Source organism: Vidua chalybeata, chromosome 18 (assembly GCF_026979565.1).
Source record: "Vidua chalybeata isolate OUT-0048 chromosome 18, bVidCha1 merged haplotype, whole genome shotgun sequence".
Taxonomy (NCBI): domain Eukaryota; kingdom Metazoa; phylum Chordata; class Aves; order Passeriformes; family Viduidae; genus Vidua; species Vidua chalybeata.
Window position 1 is genome coordinate 8,204,222 of NC_071547.1, and position 15,640 is coordinate 8,219,861.

At 43.5% G+C, this 15,640-nt stretch overlaps 1 protein-coding gene across 1 annotated transcript in view; it reads right to left on the reverse strand.

Annotated features, from left to right (window-relative positions):
* Positions 1-15,242, reverse strand: part of MAPK1 (mitogen-activated protein kinase 1) — a 33,976-nt gene extending 18,734 nt beyond the window's left edge. The window contains exon 1 of the mRNA XM_053959086.1: positions 14,882-15,242. Coding sequence (XP_053815061.1) covers positions 14,882-15,024 — 143 coding nt within the window. The 5' untranslated portion in view covers positions 15,025-15,242. The remainder of the gene's footprint in view (positions 1-14,881) is intronic.
* Positions 15,243-15,640: the final 398 nt, after the last annotated feature.

Here is a 15,640-nt window from a genome sequence, read left to right on the forward strand (position 1 = left end):
TGATTCTTGTCCCTACTCAAGCCCGCTACTGCATTATTAGGAAATTAAAAAATAATCAAGCCTACATTCCATACATTTCTGTTAGCCTCAACTATTTAATATAAAAATATAATCATACCAGCCAAGGAGGCTTTATATACTACCAGTTTTCTATAATTGAGCCCCAGAACTTTCTTTGGTACACTTTTAATTTGCCTTACTCTGCTGAGACATCCAGGGTGACCGGGTAAAGCAGAATAAAATGCAAAGATCCAATGAGAAAAGGAGACCTCAGAGGAATTTAAATGCCTGGCCACATCAAGGCTCTTTGACAACTAAGCAGAAATATGGTGCAACAAGGTATTTTTGAGATGGTACTGTCATCACAGGATGCAAAATTGTTTAAAATTTCTCACTTTCATTATTCAAATGGACACATCATTCAGTCAATTAGGGTCATCAGTAAGATCTTCATACAGCACATGCATATGTAACTGTAATGACATTCTTTTTGCACGGTTTTCCCACCCAATCCCTTTGACCTGCCTGCATCCCCAACCCTGGCCTGTACTCACAGACAGCATCATTTATTTGCCTCTAGAAACACTGAACTCAAACGTTCCATGGGGAGCTTTGAAATGCCACTTGCTGAGCAAGTATTCATTACAACTGTTGCTACTGCACATGTATAGGTAACACATTAGCAGCTCCTCATCCCAAAATAGATAATAACCAGGTGCTGTTAAGTGGAACTTGGCATCACCTCCAAGAGCACTTGGGCTCCAGTAATTTTCTTAGCTCATCACCTGTGGTGTTTACAATAGACCAGTGAGGTCGGTCACAAGCAGAAAACAAAACCAGAAATAACTCTGAAGCACGAACAACCTGGATTTGTGAAAGAATCCTATGGGCCATTTCATCATTATAAACAAACCTTCTGCCTCCTCCTCTGTACTGACCTGAGCATTTTTTCTGCCACAATGCAGAATCTTACGTCCTTTCAAAGGACTGGACAGCAGCAGCTATGCAGAGTACAAAAAGGATAAATGCCAATTTTTACCCATTTATGCTGCTTAAATAAAAACTCCCAGTCTCTTAAAATATTTGATAAATCAATTATTGTTTTGCAAGAGCTGGTTATTGATGGAAAATATGTTATCTTTCCTTGTACAGATTACATGAACATGAATTCATCAATGAAACATACCAAGATTTCCTCTCTTGTAGCTGTTTCACCTACAGTCCTTCAAGCATTTTCTTAGCACAAGCTTTATGCTGTCATTTAGAAAAGGATGGCTAATTTTGCTTTCTGATGCTTCAGCTATAATATACGTGGTTCACTAGGGGAAAAAAGCTGCATATTTGGAATAAAGATGCAATCAGTTTCCTCTCCAGGGTACCTTCCCCATACAGTCATGTTTCTGTTTGTATTGGATTTCCCCACACTAACGCAGCTAAGCTTCCACTGCCTCAGCTGAGGGGAGTAACACTGAAATACTGTCTAGCTGAAACATTAAAGGGGATACTGGACTTATTTCTGATGTCACACTTTTTGAAATATAAGCCTTTCTGTAACTTGATTAAACATCCGAGGGATTATTTCAACTTCTATGAGCAAGAAGCTAATCATACAAGCAGTCACGTACACTTGCTGGTGCATAATATTTTAAATGTCATGCATAATGCAGGTACATTGAGAATCTGTATTATCTAGTTAATACCATTTCACATTCCCAGCCACAGCCCTTAAAGCACATATTGCCTAAAGTAAACTCTGTGACCCTTAAAAAATGCTTTCTTGATTTGACACGTGCTATAGGAAAGCGTAAAAGCTACACATTAGACTGAACTTCAGTGGAATTGAAGACCACAAAAAAAACCCCACCAAATTCAGTGGAATTGTCAGGCCACTACCAGACCCCTATCTGGCCTCTGAAGCCCTACTGAAATAACTGATTGACTACGCAGGAAACCCCTTAAACTCACAGAACCGGGTCCTTTGTAAGGGAGACTGAACCATTTCCCAAGCTTTCCCTCCATCCAACCGTTCATTGCCTGCCACCAGCAGCAGATTTACACACTCCACCCCAGAGCTCTGCTGAAGAAATATGCTGCTCATAGTGTGCATTCCAGTATTTGCAAAGAAAACCACCCTGAAGGTGCAAATGCAGGCCCTGGTGCATCTCCCCGCAGCCCGTGCACCAGCTCATCTCTGCGGGTTGCAGCCGCAGCCGCAATTACTGATCTCATTTGCAACTCCTGATCACCCGTGCTCCCCCTGCAGTCCGACCAGGATCAGCTCCACAGCCCATCCCATCCGCCTCCCAGTATATCCCAAATTTAGATTATTTGCATTCTGGCAGTGCTGTCCCAGTGTGCACAGTGTAACCTATCTGTCTGGGCTGTCAGCTTCTACTAAACCTCACAACAACTGGTTATATTTGCAATGAAGCAGTTAACTGGGACACCTTCTGAAATCAGGAACTTTCTATTATATTGACTTCTTTCCAGAGAAGATAAAAATCTGTTAAGTGGGAATAACAGTTCCCATATTAAGAACTCTTAGAGTGCCAGTTTATAGTTTCTAGTTTCCAATTGTTAAGCACATGTACTGATCATCACCCACAGAACTGTCCCATTATGATGAATCTAGACACCAACACTTTAAATATTCAGAAGGGAGGATTTATTTCTACCTCAATCATGTGCAGCTTCACAAGCTGAAGCAATCATTGAGCTGTGAGTGCTATTTATCTGTAATGGGATAAATTTACATACAGATTTTACAACTGCCCAACCGTTGTAGCCACAACATTATTCCTATTTCAAGCTGTAGTTACTAGCCTGTGACAACCTGCAATGGCACCGTTATTTAGACACTTTTGCAACATCGTGTGAAAATCAATACAAGCCCCAGCAGCAGAGTTTATCAATCCCGATTTTAAGTATCTTGTAAATACATAATAAAGTTTTGACTAAGTAAAACATCAGGCACAGCTGCACAAAATAAACAAATGAGCATCTAACCCAAGAAGTTGCACCACATAACTTTTAAAGCCAGGTTTTTTTTTCCCTTCTACTCTTTGGTACCAACTTCCTTTTTAAACAGAAGCCCAGGGCGGGGCTGCTTCCAAGAGCAGTGACCAGAAAGGCACGGCAGCTCTGAGCCCACAGCGCTGCCCGCTCAGGCCATGCGCCCCTCTCCCATGAACTCCCTGGCGGCAAGGGAAGCTTTCACCAGGCACGTGTGGCCGAGTGCCAAAGCTCAGCCCCTTCTGCATGTTCTTCCACCCTTTCCTATTCCTCGCGTGTTTCATTTGGGGCAGAACTGGAACAAGTGAGAGCACGCCGCAGCTGCCGGCAGGAAAGGAGCCAGCTCCTGGCAGTCCCTGCATCCCACACAGGGCTGGTCCTTCACGCTGAAAAACAACTGCCTGCTCCTCTGCCACGCTGCCTGTAGGCTTCCCCCACCATGGGATGTTCTTCCAACATTTCGAGGATTATTCACCTCGTGGCTGTTTTACAGGCTGCTCTCAGCACACACACACAAAATACACAACGCTACCAGCAAACATCCTAATTACAACTCTAAATAAAAGACTGATTTGAAGTTTAAAAGGGATTTTTTTTATCAGTAGCTTTGTGTTGCTGTGGAAACATGATTCCAAGGGCATATCCAGAGACAAGAATCTTCGTGAAATATTGGGTAATTCGGCTTACACACAGAATAGGAAAGTCAAAAATAATTCCTAGCAAGCAAGCTGATCTATGGAGATCTTTAATCTTTTCATTCAGTCTACATTTAGCTCAATCATGGACATTTACACAACACACTGACATTTATCAAGTTGCAATGCAAATAGCTTAAACTTATTTTTAAGACTCCTGTAAATAAAATAATGCAATATTATGACACAGTAACAACCACTGTAACAGACTGTTCACTGTAACTTTTGGGGATGGGGGAAGGTGGTTGCAGAAGTGCAGATTTGCAGAGGGTTTTGGGTTTTTTGTTTGGAGCTGTTTTGTTAATAACCAGATGTTAACCCTTCCACTTTCTTCAGAGTAATTACTTTCTTCTTCTACATGATTAAACCACAGAGAGCAGCTACAGTGTATGACTTTTTTAATAAAGAGAAAAGACTGGAAAAAGAATAAAAATAGTCAAAGACTATTTGAGGACACTGAGTAATGTGTCATTTTTACACTGCTAAAGCCAATTGTAGCCAACTGTAAACACCTACGTTTACTAGAAATATTTGTTACTTTCCTCCATTTATTCATAATATTTTGAAGACAAGTGTAGTATTCATTAGACTTTTTTATTAGCACTAATTTACAAAATCAGCACCTGGTTTTAGAAGGAACAAGTGCCTACCTATACTGCGATTACACTTGCCTTGTTTCAAGAAACCTGTTTATAAAGACAACCCATGTCACAGTTTCATTTTGATTTCTCAGCTTTCTCTAGAAGAAGTTCTCAATAACAAAGCATTTCTCAGGTTTGTCAGCTGAGACTTCAGGAAATAAACTACAGAAACAGGGGCATCTTAATAGACATCTACATTTCTCCATTAAAAATTCCGTTTTACAGACTAACTCCTGCCATGTAGGAAAGTCAGCAACCCATGAAAATGGAGAGTTACCTCACCATTAGATTCTTTAAAAAACAATGAACAAATAAAAACCCAACAAAGAAAAAAAGGAATATAATTTCTGAATCAGTGCCCTTTATTTTACCACAAGTCCATAGCAAGGTGCCCATGTGACCCCTGCAGACTCCACTGTGCTTTTAGTTAACCTCTGAGGCTTACTGGGTCAAACTGGAACAGCACTGCCTTCACCTTTACCACCTACAGCTTCAGTCATCTTCCTCTTAACAATCCAAATCAATCCTAATAGTAAAGCTTCCTGCTACAATTACGCCAACTCCTTCCTCCCATGACAAAGGTGAATAATTACTCTGAAGTGATTTTACTCAGATCTGATCTACTACAGGTTTTTGCCCTTCATACCACAAATTCTTAAGGCACTTTCATAACTTCCTAAGATTTGCTTTCATTTCATTTCATTTCATTTCATCTGCTCAAATAAATCTAATTAATACTGATGAGACACTGGCACAGGCGTCCCAGAGCAGCTGTGGATGCCCCATCCCTGGAGGTGTTCCAGACCAAGCTGGAGAGGGCTTGGAGCAACCTGGTTTGGTGGAAGGTGTCCCTGCAGGGGGCTGGCTCTTCTTGATCCTTAAGGTCCCTTCCAACTCAAACCATTCTAGGCTCTAATAGGTTACAAAGGCACAATTTTATTTTTCAGAATTTGAAAAGTAGTGTTTGATGGATCCTTGCAAAAAATTCAATTTTAAGCTACTTACTATGCACATAATAATTACTTAACAGTATAATTCCTTCGATCACTCTTAGTATTTTGAGAATGAATAGCTAGTCATGTAAAATGGAGTCTGTTAAATTAATTACTTTTGCCAGAAGCTCAGTCAATTCATAATCCTGGGTGTGGCAGACCAGATGATTTGTGTTTTGTTAGAACCTACTAAACAGAACTATGAAGAGCAGCAGGTCTAGAACTACACCTTAACAGTGACATTAGAAAAATACTGGCTATTTCACCCGAGGTTCTGAACTGTTTGGCTAAAGATGTTATTTAATTTTATGGTGCTTTGATTAATCTTAGTTGTTTGCAAAAAAAAAAAAAAAAAAAAAAAAAAATTCAATTCTCTCAATCTCTTCTAATGTGTATTTTTCTTTCCATACCTTTAGCTGTAGAACGCTGACTTCAAACCACCACGTACGCCTACTCTGTTTTAAGCCACTTCAAGTTAGTCTTCAGAAAATAGAAAACTCTTACATCTCACTTTATCTATTTCTTCCCTTCCCACTTCCCTTCCCTATTTAGAGGTTTACTGGCTCTGCACTGCCAGTATTTCCTTTGATAGCATCGATACCAGATTTAACAAACTTCACTACGTTTAAAGGCCCTTTGGCATCTGTGAAATAAATTCATTCCAAAGGCCCCCATCACTTTTGATAAAATATTACAATATTAAATATCACTATCTTTCTCCTCAGTATATAAATTCCTATTGGGAATGAGTTTTGGGCTAAAATTGTAAGAGCTCAGCAACATGAGATCACCTAAGGTCTCAGTGAATTCAAAGGAGGGGCTGTGGTTCACTCTCCCTTTTATGCCTCACATCCCTGCCCTTTCTCACTTTCTTGGTTGGAGCAGTGCCTTTTTTGTGTCAGTTCAGAGAACTAAAGCAGCTCCAAGCTGAAGCAAGAACAGTAAAGAAGCTTTTACCTGCATAGTCCTATTCCCCTCCTGTGTCAGCAGCAGCACTCACAGGGCTTTGTATCCATCATTTCAACTTCTCACCTTTCAATTTTATTTTTTTATGAAGTCCCTCTTCAGCTCAACCAGCTTTCCAACACAGCAAATGCTCCAGCTGTGCAGGCCCCAGCACAAGACAGGAAGAAGGAGTGGCAGAGTAGAGGCATAGAGGGAAAAGCTGTCCCTGCAGCAGCAGCACAGCCCGAGATCAGCACAGGTCAGCCTGCAAGGCTCAGCCCTGCAAAGCTCAGCTCAGGTGTCTGGGCCTCCCAGGAGAGCTCAGCCTCCACACAGCCGATGAGGTGCCTACCTCCTCCCCCTGTGCTTAAGGCTCCTCAAGGGGCAACAAAAACCCACCAGGACAGCAAAGGACAGGTCAGCAACATCATCACTGTTACTCCAGAGCCTGGAAAACAACCACCACATCCCAAGCAGCAAAGCAGGAATCATAAATGTGTGCAGGAAACACTTCCCCTTTCCTAGAGAGAAGGGAGAGCCCTACCAGAGAGCTGTGAGTGGTGATAGGATTAACAAATCCTCCATTGTGGTTTAGTCCTTTGTCTGCTAAGGTTCTAATTTGACGTATATGCCATGTACTCCTCCTAAAATCAGCTTATTTAATTATTTCCATACCACATAAATCTTCAGAAGAGATAGCTCACGGTATTTCATTCCAACAGAAAATAGAACAAAATCATCCATGCACACTCAAAAACAGAGATTTTCCTAAACCTGACAGAAACATCACTGCAAAATGAAAACTATCTCAAAGCACTGATGAAAACAAGGTCATTGCTACTGTCCACTCTGCCATGGTTAGTTCAGTATTTCACTTGCAAACCAAAGCAACCAAACCACTAGCACTGAGTGTGCATCTCACCACTATCAGAAGTTACTTCCCTTTGTATCAGATTACAAGGCATTTTCTGCATGTTTTTTCCATGTTTCTAAAAAGACATGCCAACAGTAAACCCTCAGCATATTCACAGCTTGGTGGTTTGTTCAGAGGAGGTATCAGCATTAAGACATGTTGGCTACAGTAGCTGAAAGGAAGCTATTTCACAATTATGAAACACTAAAAAAAAAATCCAATATAAAAGTCAACCTGAATGTCATTTGGGATATTTTGCAACATCCAAATCCCAATAAAATTGGGCAAATTCTGGACTGAAGCATTTTGGGGAGTATTGATTTGGAGTGCTCAAATGACCTGAAATTTTACTCAGGACACATCAGCAATATTTGGTGAAGCAATCTGCCTTCCTTCTGCCTTACTTCTTGAAGAAGCAAGAAGTAATGTACTGCAGTGGCAGCTGCTAATGTTAAGAAAAACTGCAAAATGAAGTAATTGCACATTATAAACTGTAGCCTAATTGCGAGTTGCTCGTACTTAAAACATACCCACAACACAGACGAATTACTTTCCACCATGTAACAAAAACTCTCATTTGCATCCTAATCACCACAGAGTATTTCAGTATTTTATGAAAATTCTCTTATAATACAAAAGAAGAAATTCCAAGAGAAAAGATTTCCTCTTAGGGGAACTTAGGTGGTTGTGATTTTGAGTACTGCAAACAGATGGACAATAAAAGCATGTGCACAACTCTGCTAAAACTCAACTGTCGTGAAGATTCTGCCCAAATCTAACTGAAAAATATTTCTACTACAGCCATTCTACAAGGCATATATACACAAACCAGTATTGAATCCACCACTAAGAGGTCACTGGGCTGGAGGGGCACAGCACAAGCCCAGGCAGTGGAGGCAGCCGGGGCATCAGGAGGGTGCAGAAGGGACTGAGGGACCCGAGGCTGTCCCTGCACCAGCTCTCCCCAGCGGAAACGGGTGGAGACAGGAATGCTCGTGAAACAGAAACCAACTCCTGCCCCCGATGGAGCACAGGAAACCCTGCCAAAGGACCTACCATCAAATAACCCTATCTGAATCACTGACATTTATTACAAGCTGTAATTATCTTACCAATCTACCTGCTCAAAGCTGACAATGAACTGCATTTGGTTTCTTGTGCACCTTGCAAAAAGAAGAGTGTGAGAATAGCTCAAACATAGACCCAAAAGTTGTACTAAAGCAAAGGAAAACAAGCTCTCTTCTGAAAAGGAGATTCATCCACAAGCAAACCAGTGTCTTTAATAACCATCCTGCCAATTAACAGAACACACATTTCACACAGATAAATCAACTGAAATGAACAATACTGCTGAATTTCACATTATCACACTCTTATTTTTATTTACCTCACAACACAATAACATAGAAGCTATATTTTTGAATACATTTATAGCTCCATACACTTCATTTGAGCAACCTGGAAATCAAAATCAAATACAATTGAAATCACTTAATAAAATGTTCCTGGGTCTGGGATTTTTTTTTCCAGATATTATTTTAAAAGTTCCTAAAATACTTCACCTTAAGTGAAAGCCTTCTCCAAATTATCAGAACAATATCCAATTTTATCCATGAGCAGTGCTAGCTCCCAGTGATGAAGGCTGACCAAGGACTCGGTTGTGTTATGCACACAGCCAACAGGTCAAGGGAACTGATTCCTGCTGTGAGGGCACATCTGGAATTCTGCATCCAGTTTTCCTCCCTTCCAGTACTGGCCCAAACCCAGCAGAAAACCATTAGGATGCATATGGAGCTGAAGGATGTGACATGAAAGAAAAAAAATTGAAGAAACTGGGTTTGTATAAGCTGGGAGAGGAAAACAGGGTGGTGGTGGAAAATATCCAACTGCTCTTTTAAGTTACATAAAGGGGAATCACTGAGAAAAGTGATCCAGATTCTTCTCAGAAACAAAGAGTACAAAGGACAAGAGGGGATGGTCCCAAGTTGCAGCAAGGCAAACTCTCATGTTTTTAAGGGGAAAAGTATCACTGGACAATCGGTTTAACACTAAAACCAGAAGTTGCCCATAGATGCTGTAGAATCTCCATCCCTGGAGATTTTGGAAATACTGAGTGGACATGTTGAGCAACTTGGTCTAATTTTGTTATCAGCCCTGCTTTGAGTAGGAGGTTGGACTACACGACCTCACAAAGTCCCCTTCAACCTACATTATGCTGTGAAATATTCCATAGCAAGCTGTCATAAAATATTTTCATTAAATACCAAATCAATCAGTTATTTTCATTTCTAGATCACAGCTGAAAACTGACAAAGCATCAACAGAAAAAGCATTAAAAAAACTTACTATGTTGGCGAAGTACTAGTTTTCAACACAAGCTGAGCTCTACACCTACTCAGTTGGTAAAGCACCAACTCTTCTCTGGGCTGTAGATCCCCACCCCTGAGCAAGAAGCCACTGAACTAACAGAGCCTGGTGTCCTACAAATACACATTTCTAGTCTCAGGAGTAGCAATAAATCCATCTGTGAAACTGGGGCATGTCATGTCTCCTCAGGGAGTCTGATTTTTCACATGTGCCCCAATACAATCTCTTCCCCTGTTGAGCAGCATACAGGATCTCTTCACTCGAGCAAAATACCTATTTTTGTGAAACCTGCAGAATAACTTTCCATCTTTAAGACTTTTACCATCTGTCAGATTTGATGGAAGGCAGGCAACAGGTACTAGAACCATATGTACGGGTATGGGAAATGGACAGATGTAGCCACGTACACATGCTGTGAACATATAAGCCTTATTTCCTTAATAAAGCATGCTTCTAAGAAAACCCACAAGTTATCTCTGTCTGTTCCCATGGGATGGATCATGCTGTGCTAGAATAATGTTTATTTATTTATAAAATGCAAGTGTCCATGAGCTGCACTCTTCAGCTAAGCCATTGCTGTGGGCTGACAGCACAAGTTGCTACCTCTTATCTTCCATAAACCTGGAAGACAGCTCTGACACGGAGTGAGTGGCTGCTGCCCGTCCTTGCTGCACAGCTTGTGGGGGCCACCTGTCCATCACCGGGGAGAGCAGGAAAAGCAGCTCTAATTTCTCCTTTGGATTCCCACGCCAGGTTAGGTAAGTGCTAGAAGCTTGAGTGACTGAAGGGAAGCGCTCACATCTGCCTTCTCCCCAGAGGGAAGAAGCTGATAACTAGCCACCAATTACACTCCCTAATTCCCTCCTCTGATCCTTGCACTGGGGCGGGTTGGCTGAGTTGTATCAGCTCCCTGCTCTCCTTATCACACAGACAGAACATGTTAATTACCACGTACGGACACCCATACCCAACCTGTGCTCCCTAAAAGCACACAGAACAGGGGCACGGATCCCTGCACTGGCTCCATCATCAAGGGCTCTGTGTCTCTCTGGATCAAGGCAAGAGTTAACAGAACAAACATGACAGGCTCTTTCTGATCACTGCCACTGAGCAGCCCACCCCAGCCACCATGCTGACCCCCACAGAGGATGCAAAAGCCACCTTTTTATGTAACTCAATATAAACTATTATGCAATCATCAACTCCATTCAAATTTTATGTTTTAATATCAATATCTATGCCTTGCGGATCATTCTATTCCAGATTTCTTTGCAGTTTTGTTTCTTTATTAATATGCTTCTCTTAATTTTAAATTATTGATGCTCTAAGAGTAGGGCGGTCCCATGAGACAGTAGAGAGAAGTGTAACTTTAAAGAATCTACTGACAAGTGTTTTAAGTATTCTTTTCAGTATTACTTTAACATTTACCTATTGACTACCTAAACTTCTAACATCACTCTTTCACAGCACATCAGTAACACAAAGCTCTCTTTGTAAAATGGAAAATTCAGAGCAAGAAATCCAAGATTTGAGCTTGCAGGTTATTTTCTTCCAACTGCACTCATCTGCATTCAACTGTTTATTTATAAGCAGTTATTTGCAGCACTGATATTACTTCACATTCATATAAGCTTGATGACAAAAAAAAGCTTCCAAAAGCTAGGATAAAAATGAGAACATCCCTATCACATTCAATTCACCATTTCTTTCCAAAATGATTATTTGTTTTTTTACTGTCAAATTATCATCCTTGCCAAATTACCGCTGATCAACTGGAGGAAGAACAAGTCACGCTGGAAATGTAAAGCTCAACTCTATCATGTTTTTATTGCTGTTCCAGTGTGTTTGAAGTATGGCTTGTTAACAGGCTGCTTTAAAACAATACTACTACTAATAATAAAACCAAGCCCACATAAGGGGAGAAAGGAACAACCCCAACAACCTTTCCCAATTATTTGAAAGGTATTTCTGAAACACTCAGACCTGGTCTAAAAGTGCATTCCATCTGACTCTGATGCTGATAACATCCTATCACTGAATAAAAGGGAAAGTCGCTTAAAGAACTTTACCCCAACGCCCCTCAAAAGAATTAACAATTCTTAAGTGAAAGCAGAGAGGAAGACAACACACATTTACGTATATTTGGATAAATTAAGCCAGAGTAACAAACATGACTGTATGACTAAGTAATTGCTCGAAGAATGTCCTGCAGTCCTAGGAAGTGCTGAGGATTTTGGCTCAAACTTTGCTCCGTGCTCAGCCCTTAGTTTCACATGCAGAATGACCAAAACAAAAACGGGTTAGAAAGGGGCTCTGACAGGGATCCACCTCCTACCACTTCACCCTCTGCAGCAAGAGTAAGGCAGAAGCCTGTATCACAAGCTGAACGATTCTGGCAGAGTTGAACTGGAGGACATTAGGATGGGGTTTGGCCTGATAACGTGCCTTTTCTGCTTACGAAGCCGAGAAAGTGCAACCACAACACAGCAGTAAATATACTGCTCTGCTGAGTTTATTTTTACTCAAAATCTGATTATGTAAAAAAATGACTGCACTAGGGAAAATAGTTAAATGCCTTTAAGGGTTTTCAAATCCAGATGAGAGAACATTCACGTACAGTCTCTTCAGCCAACATCTTCCTCTATTTCCTGTACTGGTATTTATGTTGTGATCAATATTTCTCAAACATTATTCTCTCTGCTGCAAAATCAAAATGGAAGACTGACCATAACAGCACTATCCTAAGAATACTTCATTTGCCCTTTTACTCATATAATCGAAAATATTTTATTGTTTTCAAATCCCTAATCCAATAATGTAGAAACATAAGAATTAGGATAAAACGAGAAAGAGAGTGAAGGATTTTAAGAGTCAAAAGACACTCGTTTGCCAAGTAACAAGCCTTATGGCACAGTGCACTTGTAAATAACCATCATCTCCGAAGAGCTCCACATTAGCTGTGGGTCTAAAACAAAACAATCAGGGCCTGCTTTGCTTTCCTTTATTAAAGTGTACAAATTTAAATGGATTTTGCAGTTGCAGGAAACATCTCCATCTGCACACTCGCAGCTTGCCCTCTACCCCACCCCCTGAGGGAGAAGCTTCTGCAGATCCTCACTGCATTAGCAACCAGAGCAAAACACAAAACACAGAGCAGTAAACTGCACAACCTGCATGGCTGGGATTGATAGGCAATCGCATTTCATCGCAGTCACCACAATACAGCACAGCTGCTATGGCACTGCTACAAGTGCATCCAACACTTTCCTGATCAAGTCCACGCTATAAACTGAGACTTTGTTCCCTGTCATTTCACACCCAAGGCACAATTGCACAAAATACGTAATGTGGCATTTTATGTTAATAATTTTACAGCCAAGTGCACTGAGCCAAGTGCATATTTCAACTGAACTGGAGATTTGGAAATTATCAATTTGATAGTGATTTTGTACAGCATTCACAGCAGACAAAGTATCAGAAGAAGTTTTCAAATAAAAAATAACCTTTTGGATTTGAAGTGGAAACAGCTTCAGTGTAGAAGTTTACCACACACCATTTGGAGGGGCAGAAGTGGCCCCGTTTCCCCTGTATCTGCTCACTGGCACAGGGATGCCAAAAAAGGGCATCAGCTGCCATCATGCTGCTTCTTGCAGTCCCTGATCTGTGGTGAAATATTTTAGCTTTTCACTTTGTTTGTGAAACACAGTTTTTAACACCCCATTGAAGTGAACTGGACTGTCCCCAGCACCCACCTCAGCAATGCTATTCCCCAGGACCTTCAAAAACCTGACTGTGAGTGCAAACAAGTGCAGCCACTACTGAGATTATCTGCACTCATTTCCTTACCCTGGTCCAGATGATAAAATAACCATAATAAAATACAGCCTGTACCAGAAACTACATCAACAAATTTTGGACTAGATATACTGTTGTGATTTCTAACACTGAAACAATAACAAGGATATTTTTACACTTTAAACGGGATTTCTGATTTACATTTTGAAGGTTCTTCCCACAGCAAAAAAAAAAAAAAAGTGAAGGCCACAACACAAAACTCTGAGAGAGAGGCTCATCTCCCAGCTAAACTCAGGCCTAGATGAAAGCTCCCTCCCTGAAACACACAATGACTTCATCCTGACAGGCCAGCACAATTCAGTGACTATGTGCAAAAACCTACAGCTATAAAAATCTGTAGCACACAGCTGAAGGCTGTAAGGTGTCCTCGCTGAGAAATGCACTGCTTTACAAAAGATTCCTCATCAGAGAGAGAAATTAATGCTGATAAAGCTTTCACGCAGTCACAGCCTGTAAGTCGCTTTTAGTACTTCTGGTCAAAAACCATACTGAAGAAACAGAGGCAGTGTTGCAAGGAAGTTGATAAAACAGCAACAAAAAGGAGTTTTTCATCTGCATCCCTTAAGTTATTTCAGGACTACAGGGTTTTTTTTTAACTAATGGAAGACAAAATATGAAATCCTAAGTAAGGCTACTGAGCATGCCAGGTTAATAACCCAGTCCTTAGATACACAGATCAGACAGCATCAGCCCAATTCATGGAGACTGCTAAAAAATCCATCTCACACTCTTAATCCAGTTAGTTCACGTTTTTTGTAGCTCGTTCACGGCACTCTGTAAGACTGATGTTACCCACAGCAAACATACACGATCGCTTTTCAGCGAGACTCAGACTAGGTCTTTAGAATGCAATATAATTTAGACCTAGGAGAGCTGAAGAGAACTTTCACCTGCACACGTTAACGCAGGCACTAATCCGGCCAGCTCTGCAGCACAGACAGCACGTCCTGAGCAAAGTCAGGCAGCGGCAGCAACTCCTATGCTCAGATTCACCTTTTTTATCCCCCACGACCTCGGGCTGCTGCAGCCAGGTGAACCCTCGCAGGGCACTGGAAGGGACGCGGGGCTGCCAGCAGGATTTACTACCTTCCCCCTCCCCTTCCTGAACGTCTGCAATCGCACTACGGAGACGGAGGAAATAACGAGAGCGACCAACTCCAGAGGGACAAGATTTAAAGAAAATAAAGGCACGAGCGAAACGAAACGAGACGCTCAGCTGCACCCACCGACCGAGGGATGGGGGGGGTGCAGGGAGGGAGAGGAAAGAAGGGTGATGCCGGGGAGACAACCTCGGGAACACGGAGAGGGAGGCAAAGCTGAGGAGAGCGAGACAGAGCTGCTCCCCCTCCCCGAGGGCAAGGGCGGGCCGGGCCCGCGGCCGGGCAGGGCGGCGGGAAGGAGGGAGGGAAGGGAGGAGGGAGTTGTCCGGGGCAAGGGCGCTGCCCCGGCGGCCGCACTCACCACACCATGCCGTAGGCCCCCTCGCCGATGTAGGAGAGGTTGGTGTAGCGCGGCCCCACGTCGAACACTTGTCCCCGCACCATCTCAGGGCCGCCGGCGCTGGCGGAGCCGCCCGCAGCCCCTGCCCCCGACACCGCCGCCATGTTGTCCGTGCCGGGAACCGCGGCTCCTGCGTGCGGGGGGGCGGAGGCGGGCGAGGAGGGGGGCGAGGAGGAGGATGCGGGAGGGAGGAGAGAGGAGGAGGAGGAGGAGAAGGAGGAGGGAGGAAGAGGCGCCGCCCGCTCCGGCCGCTCCGCCGGTCTCGGCCCGTCGGCCCCGTCAGCGCCGAACCCGCCGCGGCCGCTCTGAGGAGGCGCCGCCGGCCGCGCGCGCGCGCACCGCCCGGCCCGGGAGGTGGAAAGGGGGGGAACGGGGGGGGGGGGGGGGGCGAGGACGCGCGCGCAGGGAGCGGCGCGGGGCGGGGCCGCGCGCGGCAGGGGGCGGGGCCGGGGGCGGGGCCGGGGACTGCGGTAACCGCAGCCGCTGGGGAGGGGGCGCGGCGGCCGCGGGTCACGTGGGCCGCGCGGCGCCATTAGAGGCGTCAGGTGACGGGCGGGAAATGGAGCCGGGCCCGGGCCGGCCTCAGCGCCCTCCGCTCCCTCAGCGCCCGGCCCGCACCGCCCTGCCCTGCGTGCGCCAGAGCTCGGGCACTGCCATGCGCGCGAGTTCGCTTGTGACGCTTCCCGACTTCAGCACACAGCTTTGCAAACTCTTTTTAGC